Raw genomic sequence first — 10,598 nt, forward strand, 5'->3', positions numbered from 1 at the left:
ACTAGGAATTGAAATCCTTCGACTTCGAATATCGAAGTCGAAGGATTTAGCGCAAATTCTGCGATCGTACGATCGAAGGATTATTCCTTTGATCGAACGATTAAATCCTTCGAATCGAATGATTCGAAGGATTTAAATCCAACGATCGAAGGAATATCCTTCGATCAAAAAAACTTAGGAAAGCCTATGGGGACCTTCCCCATAGGCTAACATTGACTTCGGTAGCTTTTAGCTGCCAAACTAGGGGGTCGAATTTTTTTTTAAAGAGACAGTACTTCGACTATCGAATGGTCGAATAGTCAAACGATTTTTACTTCGAATCCTTCGATAGTCGTAGTCGAAGGTCGAAGTAGCCCATTCGATGGTCGAAGTAGCCCAAAAAAACTTCGAAATTCGAAGCTTTTTACCTTCGAATCCTTCACTCGAAGTTAATGAATCGGCCCCCAAGTCCCAATGATTTTTTGATGTGCGCTGGATTTCGTAAAAAACCTGAAAAAAACGTGAAAATCATATGAAAAATCTGAAAAAATCATGAAAATCAGACCCGCATAGTAAATTTCGGGAAAATGTAATAATAAAATGAAAAAAACCAGAGCGGATTTGATCGGAGTTTGTAGCAGAAAATATTGAGATAAATTCGGACTTTGATAAATAACCCCCTAAAAGTTAAAAGTGAACCTTTCGGTTATTCAGCCAATAAACCATTCACTTGTTCCCTTTTTTACAAGCCATATATATAGCAAAGCAATTAGGAATTTCCAGTCCTAAGAAAATAAATAGTACAAATTCAGATTTTAATAGTAAAAACATAGAACCCTAATCTTAAATAACTATATTTCTCATACTGTTCATTAAAGCACATTGTCTGCCGTTTATGGGAAATGTCCAAGCTTGGCGTGTTAAACCAAGTGCAAATTACAATCCATAAATCTATTGTTCAATAACTTTTATCTCAAGTGACTTTTAAACATTTACCAGACACCAGGTTTTAACCATCTAGAAGGTCTGAATTATATAAATTTTAATAAAAAAAAACCTCAAACATTTATTTACAGTTATAGGTTTCATTATACAGAAACCCTTAATCTAGGTCCCTAGCATTCTGGATAACAGGTACCATATCTGTATAGATTTTTATGCAATCTCTGTAGATTTAATAGGGGAAAAATGACGAAGGTTCTAAGAAATATAGATGCCCTCAGTAATCACAGCAGTGAAACACAATTAACGGATGTTTGTTGGTGGGCAGAAATTAGATAAGCAGGGGGCCATCAAAGTAAAGGAAGCTTTTGGGCATGGGCGTAACTACAGAGGAAGCAGACCTTGCGGGGTGGCCCAGGAGGTACAGGGGTCCCCATGAGGCCCTAATTAATGAGCAATTTTAACATATATTTGTAAGGCGCGCCGAGAGATCTAACCCGGCTCTTACCTCCCGTCGCACCTTGTCTGCTTCTGTGTGCAGGCGTGCACTTCTGGATTGACCCTGCTCCTTGACGCTGGGCTCCTGACGCCGGCGTCATGATGCCGATGTCATGATGTCACTCTGGAGGGCCAAATTCGAGAATCTTGGCGCCAATCTTTGTTTAAAAAGCCCTGATCGCCATTTTGTTTCTGCCCAAGCTAGGCTTCAGTTTATCTGTTCCTGCTCAAGCGTTATTCTGCATTTTTGTCTTACTGGTTTTGATCCTTTGCCTGATAATTCGACTATGACTCTGTCGTCTGCCTTGAACTCTTTGCCTGATCCTGACTATGTTTTCTCTTCATCCCTGCTGGTACCTCGCTTTTGGCTACGCACTACCTGTTGACTTCCGCAGCAGAAAGCCCTGGGCCCCAAAAGGGCATCGGTGAACACCGGAACTCACAGGGTTCACCTGTGCATCCAAAGGTACTGTTCACCTCACAAGGTTCCCATTAACGAGATCTGGATATGCTGGGGGCCCTAAAATGAATTTGCTGTGGGGCCCAGTAACATCTAGTTACACCACTGCTTCTGGGAGTTGACCTCGCCCATTGCTATAACATCTTTAATACTTGAACTTGTTTTATATGTAATCAAATCAGATAGCCTTATCGCTGTTTGTTTAGGATTGACAATATTTAAATAATTTTAGCGAGATACTACTGATAATATTATCATTCCATGAGTCAGAATGAGATGGACCTTCTCCAAAATAGGAAGGACCAACATATTTATATAGGGTTCCTATATATTCGCCAAAGATTTCTGGAAATCTTCTGTTCCTAGAGATCTCTTCTCCTGGCAGAATGAAGGCTTTAGTAAGTAAATGGCTATTCCCCCACCCCACCACTATTAGAGCTAATTAAAGAAATCATTACTCAATTTAATTAAACCCTAATGCAAAGCCGTGAATGCACTAACTTGGTTTGATCTTAATGCTTAGCAAATAATAATAGCAAAATATTTAGTAATTATTCTTCTTTCTGTACAAAACAAATGTCTACAAACATTAAGCAGGTTATTTACTAAACTTGAATTTATCTGGTCGGGCTTTTCAAGGCAAATTTTTGGTGAAAAAAAAAACAAAACCCTAAAATTTTTCTAAATTTATTATCTGCTGATGCTGCAAAAAGCCCAAATTCGATTTTGATCAATCTTTCATTTTAATTATGAGATAAATTCAGATTTTAGTAAATAAGCCCCTAATTGATGATTTGCATAGGTTGAGATTACTTTTTGCAGTTGTATCAGTCATATTATATATTTGATAGAATCCTACAGATATATCAAGTTTCTAAAAATTCTATACTTTTTTAAAAAAAGTGCTTCTTAAAAAAAGAAGGCTCAAAATGTTATGTTATGTTTTATTGCAGGTTCTGATCACGTCTCTCCTTGCTGTAGCCTTTGCTACTGATGTAAGTACACAACCCCATTATACATGGGTATGGGCATATAAATGATGCTGGTACAAGTATGGAACCTGTTATGCAGAATGTTTGGGATCTGAGGGTTTCCGGATAACGTGTATTTCCATAATTTGGATTTTAATAGAAAATCATGTAAACATTAAATAAACCCAATAGGCAGATTTTGCCTCCAATAAGGATTAATTATATCTTAGTTTGGCTCAAGTACAAGGTACTGTTTTCTTATTACAGAGAAAAGGGAAATTATTTTTAAAAATTTGGATTATTTGGATAAAATGGGGTCTATGGGAGATGGCCTTTCCTTAATTTGGACCTTTCTGGATAATGGGTTTCCGGACAATGGATCCCACACCTGCACAATGACAATCAATTATATAATATCTGAATTTGATGGAAGAACAATGGGATATGCTCCATAATACCTTCCACCCAATAACTTGAAGCATTAAGAGCACCAGGGTAACCACTGTAATGCTCAAACAACTAGTAGCAAAATGAGGTTAAGGTGGAAATGCCTCAGATCTTAAGGGGTGATAAGCAGGATTACATATAAAGCTATGCCCTCTCTGGAACACATGACAACGGTTGCTATAAACATGTTCTAGCAATAAAGTGTGCTTTTCATTTACTGACCTACAGGGACGATCCTGCCTCAGCCCCCCCCTCTCCTGCTCTGTGCTTAAAACTTAAAGGGGAACTATCGTGAACATTAAAATTTAATATAAACTTCATCATGCTAAATTAGAAACTTTCTAAATACAATCAATTAAATATTCTGCATGTTTCTGAAATAATCCAGTTTATCTTCAGTATCCCTCTCTCGGTATCTGTTTCTCTTCATTCAGGAGTTGGGTGTCAGGTGAATGATCCAATATATCTTATAGGGGGGCTTCCTTTCCTAGCAGATGAATTAGAGCTCACTCAAATAACTGATTTCAGTACAAACAAAATCTAACAAAATAACTGCCTTTTGCACAAATCCTGCATGTAGAGAGACATGATGTCTGGTGATTTTAATAGAGTGAGCTGGCATCAAAAACAGAAGCAATCTTCAAAAACGAGACCCCAGCGATGTTTCGCGGAATTTTTCGCCGCTTTGCGAATTTCGCTGGAATTAAAACAAATTAAAACAGTACCTTGTACCAAATTAATATATAATTAATCCTTAATGAAAACAAAACCAGCCTGTTGGAATCATTTAATGTTTAAATGATTTTCTAATAGACTTAAGTTTGAAGATTCAAATAACCAAAAATCCCAGGTCCCAAGCATCCTGGATAACAGGTCCCATACCTGTACCTGCATGTGATATATTTCACCTTATTTACACATGCAATTTTTAAAACAAATACCAGTGTCAACTTGAACAACACCCCAACAAAAACAATTGCAATAATAAAGGAAAATAGACAAAATATCCCTAAATATCATTAACATACCTATAAAGACTACAAATGGCCCTCTACACACTAGACTGCACATACGTCATAAGATTCAAGCAGAAAATGTGCAGTGTATTACCAAGTACTAAATGGCAAATGTTTATTTCAACAGAATATTGACATTAAGAATAAGGGAAACGTCGGCAGTGATGTCCATCAGACAGTCAACATAGATAACCATGATAATGTTGCTAATGTGAATCAGTACAATGGTATGGACTCATGGAACACCATGTGGGACTACAACCGAGTAAGTATCTCCTGGTTGGTGTACTGAAGCAGTCAGGCTAGGTGCAGAGAAATTCTGGTTAAACTGGACAACCGAGTGCAGGTAGCTAAGGGTTCTATGGTCCATGTTGCTCTAGACATGAATATGCTTCTGCATTTACACTAAGAAAGCAACTAAACATCTGGGCTTTTTGATGCATTCCAGGGTCTCTTTGCTGTCCGCCTTTTGTCCAAGAAAGCTTGTGTAGTTAGCAGGATAAACAGAAATGTGGTCCCCAGCTTGGAATATCTCAGCAAAGCCAGCCAGGAGAAACAGGTAATGACAGCATGTCTATTGGGGTATGTTCCTGTACAACTGATCATGATGTTGATCAAACACTTGCTAACAAAAACAGTCTGTGCTTTCTGACAATATAGCTTTATCGACTATAAAATAAAACAATACTGATCATTTCTAAGAATTGAATAAATGAAAAGGATTGTTTTGATAAGAACTGTTCTAGTTTGGAAAGGGCTAATACTTCTCTCAATGAGATGATTTATAGGCCTCTGCATTAAAGATGTCCTTAGTGACATGACATGGTGTTACTAGCCTGCAGTTACATTTGGTAACTTCGAAAATTACAGATCCTAAGCCTTTATGGTCTGTGGGATACTCGTTGTTCATAACAATTTCTTTTTTCTCATGTTTGGTTCTCTCTTTGGAAGTGTTTTTGTCATGGGTAGCTAGACTTAAACAATCTTAAAGCAATACTGTCACAGCATTGGCTTACTGACAATAAAATACACATAGATTGTGTGCAGTGGCGTAACTATAGAGGAAGCAGACCAGCAGCCACAGGGTGCCCGGACCATGTGGTCTGCTTCCTCTATAGCTAATGAGAAAACCTCCTCCCCAGCCACTATATTACCGGCGAAGAAGGGGACAAAAGTCGGGTTGGGAGTGGGCAGAGTTAGGGTGGTATGTGGGTGGGACAGAGGTGATGAACTAATCTGCACAGAGGGGTAAGTAAAGACTTAGCGGCATTTGCCCAGGGTAGCAGCTAGGCTGGGAGGAGGAGGGAGGGAGGAGGGTCTATGTAAGGGGGTAGTGTTTTTTCTAACTTTAGGGTTTGCTTCTCCTTTAAGCACCCCCTTAGATTTGGCATTTTTGCTCTGAAGTATAATGTGGGTAGGATTTCCCTTGCTACACAGGCTGTGAGCTGTAAAAGCTGCACAATTGTTGCTGGTCTAGTAACCCATAACAACCAGTCCACAAATCGCATTCACTGGTCAGCTGTTTGTAAACAATGATCTGATGTGATGAGAATTATTCACTTGTTATTAGATAATATCATGGGAGTGTGGCCTTGTTGTGTTACCATTTGGGAGATAAACGCCTTATAACTAGGCTTGCCCTATAACATGTATTAATAACAACAATCTGGTGTAAAATGTAAGTGTATTATGACTATTTTAAGGCACATCAACTAATATTGAGCAAATACTAACTTTTGATAACCCCCTGGCAAATAAAATTACTACCAAGACAAAAACATTACAGCTAGAAAACTAAAACGGTTACTGTATCTGAGAAATGCTTTTAATCTGGGCAGCTTTTTAAATGAAAAAACAAATGTGATACAAACAAAACCATAGTAATTCAGATCTAGATAATTATATGCAAATTTACCTTTTTAGATTTTATGTCCCTAATAGTTCTAAGCAACCAAATATTAAACATGTCAACTATCTTCTAGAAAACCAATGCTCCTCCTCCACCTTCCATGACTTACACCGTGACAAAGAACCAAGTGAGGAACGTGGCACAGTTTGGCAAGCACATAACAGCTCTGTGCAATAACATCCCTACTTACCACGCCACAGAGGTGCAAGGTGAGTGTTCTGCATTTATGTTTGTACCATTTTCAACATACTGGCTTTAGTTAACCTGATAATCTAGACACTATCAATTTGCTTTAGACCCAGGATAGCCTTAAATCTTTCCCATTTGTCCATTCCACATCCTCACATTCCACATTCTTTTTCAACCTGTGCAATATTTTTGTCGTGCAAAAGCCTCAGGATCCTATTTTTTCCCACATTCTTCACTTTATCTGCAATAAATTATATATATATATATATATATATATATATATATATATATATATATATATATATATATATATATATATATATATAGTGAATAAAGTACACCCTCTTGTAAAATATAGGGATATTATAAGTTACCGAGGAGTTTCCGAAGGCCGAGTGTTTTTATATTGGTCATGGAACTCCGAGGTAACTTATAATATCCTAATATTTTGCAACTGGGGGTACTTTATTTATTATAATACACAAGTTTCAATGAGTCATGTGACAGAAATGACATCAGAACTCACCGTTTATAACTGATGACATCAGAACTCACCGTTTATAAGGATATAATTTACAGGATATTTATAGCTTTTGTGTATTATATATATATATATATATATATATATATATATATATATATATATATATATATATATATATATATATATATATATATATATATTTAAACCTGTTATATGTAGGTGTTACTTTAAATCTCCTCTCGGTCTCTCAGGCGCGGCTCTGTTTTCGCCCCTGCAAGGGTGTATGTAGTTCTATCAGCATTCTGCAAATTCTGGGAATCTCGCTGTGTGGGAACATTGGATGTTAAACCTTCTGTCCTGACAACTAACAATGAACATGCCTGGCTGCAGTGATTTTTATCTTCTTCATCTACTTCTAATCTTTGACACCTTTCCTTGCATAACCACTGGTCAAAAAGTCTGTATCTTCATTATAAACAAAAAAAAACCACAAAGATGTATTATAAAATGCTCTAAAGAAAAAGAAAGCTGCCTTGCTTGTTTAATGACATATTTTTCCAATGTTCATTATATTGAACTTGCGATTTCTCATGACAGAGTTTGTGTAAGGGGGTTATGACTGATTCTTCTATAGAGAAGTATTCATATCTCAGGCCCCATTGGTCTTCCAATGTCCATAGCTGACGTCTTTGGTGGACACCCATAAGCATAAGGAGACTAGAGAAAGGCGTAATAGCTTAGTGGGATTTCTCAACATCTTACGGCAAACTGCCTGGCAACAAGGAGCCTGGTAGCCCATATCATGCTTTCCAGTGTGTAGATATGGCTACTCAAGAATTATGTATTTTTTGGAGCTATTTTCTCTTTATTTATTTTACAATTGGGCAAATGCAGAACACACTGAGCTTATGTTTGGAGACATACAGGCTTAGAACTCATGTACTTAATTCTATGCACAAATGATCCTACGCGTGCAGAAGAAGGCTTGCAGTCTTATTGGTTATTGACACTGCCAAGGGCGTCTATTGACACAGAAGAAAGAAAGAAAGGCTTATGCAACATTCATAAAGTAGTTGCCAGGGAGACGCATCAACATGTAGTAGAAAATCACATTTGCAAAGAAAGGTAATATAATAAAAGCTGCAAAGCTTGCACAGGTTCTAGCAGCCTATGTATACTAGCCAATAGCAGGTAGCAATTACTGGATACCTGGCTGGAAGCAAAGGTCTAATGAGTTGCTATATGTTATTAGATCTGGAGCAAATGTTGTGGCTTTTATTACTTAGACTTTTAGAGTATTCAGCAGTTTCCCAAGTCAAAGTAGTCGTTCATCTTCATAGACCCAAATTCTGATTGTCTACTGGAATTGATGGGTGCGTGCAAAAGAATTCATATGGGATCCCAATGTTTCTAGTTATTGCCTTATCTGTATATATATAATGTACATTTTAGTAATTTTTGCAGTTCTGGGTGAGGTCTGGGTGTTAACCATGATAAGTGCTTTAAACCTTTAGCTATCAGGATATCACAATGTCTTGCAGATACTTCAACAATGAATAGGAATAAAATAAATATAGTTATCCAGATTTATGTTTGTATTTAAGTAAGATGTAGCTTTAGTTTTTAAACCTACTGTATGTTTAGTTGCCTATTTTATTAATCTGTTCCTGCTGAGTGGCCATTGTTATAAAAATATAATAACATTGTTATATTAATATAATAACATTGCTATAATAAAATAATAACTATGAGTATGTAATCTTAGTGTGAAATCTATATTAAGCTACAGGTCTAGTAACCAATCAGATATTTACTTTCAAACAGCTGACCTGTCAATGCTGCCTGTCAATTGGATAATATCAGCTAGTCGACCTATAGCAAAGCACCTGCAATTACAGTACAAAAATGTGTTCCATATATATGTTGACGACTAGACCTTTTTTTACAGGATTCAAAAACAAATATCATTTGTGGAATTAAATGGCTGTTGTACAGTTTGTCTATGTATTAAAGTTATCTGAAACATGTCTGCAACAATGCACAATACATACAACGACCAATCACTGACTTAATAATATGGGCCCCTACTGACGCAGTGTTCTTGTTTGTTTTTTAAAAAAACAGAAAACCAGAGTAAATCCAGTTTTATATTTCTAAACTGTGCTGTTATAACATTTTTTCCTAGATCCCAGCCTGTATGAGACCGAATGCATAAAGAGCTCCATTATTAACATTTTGGGTATTGTCATCTGCGGGTTACCCCCCAATGGCCAGAAGCTGCAGCTCTAGCTCCTTCATTCTGTTTCACTACGATTAACTACGATAGCCTCTTTTTTCCCCTTTATTCTTGTAAATGCATTTACAATAAAGATGTTTTAACTCGTAAATAAAGTGGTTTAAATACAACAAAAGGTGTTTATTGTTTATTGCTTCTTTGTCATGTAAATCAAAGCTGAGTACAAGTATGGGACCTATTATCCAGAATGTCCAGGGCCTGGCATTTTCCAGATAACGGATCTTTCGGTAAATATGGATCTTCATACCTACTAGAGAGTCATGTAAACATTAAATAAATCCAATAGACTGGTTTTGCTTCCAATAAGGATGAATTACCGTATATGTTAGTTTGGCTCAAGAACAAGGTACTGCTATTACAGGTATGGGACATGTTATCCAAAATTTGCGGTACCTAGGGTTTTCTGGATAATGGATCTTTCCTTAATTTGGATCTTCATACCTTAGGTCTACTAGAAACTCACGTAAACATTAAATAAACCCAATAGGCTGGTTTTGCTTCCAATAAGGATTTATTATATCTTAGTTTGGATCCCATACCTTTACAGAGAAAAAGGAATAGAAAAAAATTGGTTTATTTGGATAAAATCGAGTCTAGGGGAGAGGGCCTCTCCGTAATTCAGAGCTTTCTGGACGACAGGTTTCCAGATAATGAATCCCATAACTGTACAGAGAAAAAGGAAATAATTTTTAATAAATTGGGTTGTTTGGATAAAATGGAGTCGATGGGTAAGGGCCTTTCCATAATTTGGATCTTTCCGGATAACGGGTTTCCAGATAACGGATCCCATACCTGTACATAAGTGAGAGCTGAGTGCAAATTAATTCATTTATTATTTGTGATTTTTGCAAAAAAAAAAAAAGAGCTTGATTGCTCTTTCTGCTGTGATCTCCATTTATTTTTTTAAATAAAGTCTTGGCATTTTTTCAAACACATTTACGGGAAAAAAAACGTAATTGGGAATAAAAAAACATGGTCATAAATAAAGAAGCACCATTGAGATTTCTCCAGCAGCCAAGTCCTTTGTAGCAACTGGAAAATTTGTAAACTTGCTCTGAAGCTAATATATTTTCATAAGCTACATAATTTTCCTCAAAATTTAGTTGGGAAATAAAGGTGAAGTAAAGTCTAAATAGAATAAGGCTAAAAATGCTGCATTTTGTATACTAAACATAAACATGAACTTACTGCACCACAAGCCTAATCATACAAATTATTTAAAGGTTGGCCACAGGTGGTCACCATCTTGGAACTTTGTTAAACATCTTTGCAAGACCAAGACATGTGCACATGCTCAGTGTGGTCTGGGCTGCTTAGGAATCGTCATAAATGATCAAAACAGCACAAGTCAAATAACATCTACCAGAAGCCGATACTGCAAGACTGATTAATAATCAGAATATACAG

General features: G+C 36.6%; 1 protein-coding gene across 1 annotated transcript; it reads left to right on the top strand.

The window, feature by feature from the left end:
• Positions 1–2,210: 2,210 nt before the first annotated feature.
• On the top strand, positions 2,211–9,306 carry LOC108712292 (gastrokine-1). The gene is made up of 6 exons (XM_041588155.1): positions 2,211–2,277; positions 2,833–2,874; positions 4,441–4,578; positions 4,762–4,872; positions 6,296–6,431; positions 9,081–9,306. Exons 1-6 carry the CDS (start codon positions 2,266–2,268, stop codon positions 9,182–9,184), a joined length of 543 nt encoding a protein of 180 aa, XP_041444089.1. The 5' UTR covers positions 2,211–2,265; the 3' UTR covers positions 9,185–9,306.
• Positions 9,307–10,598: the final 1,292 nt, after the last annotated feature.

Source organism: Xenopus laevis, chromosome 3S, assembly GCF_017654675.1.
Source record: "Xenopus laevis strain J_2021 chromosome 3S, Xenopus_laevis_v10.1, whole genome shotgun sequence".
Classification (NCBI taxonomy): Eukaryota; Metazoa; Chordata; class Amphibia; order Anura; family Pipidae; genus Xenopus; species Xenopus laevis.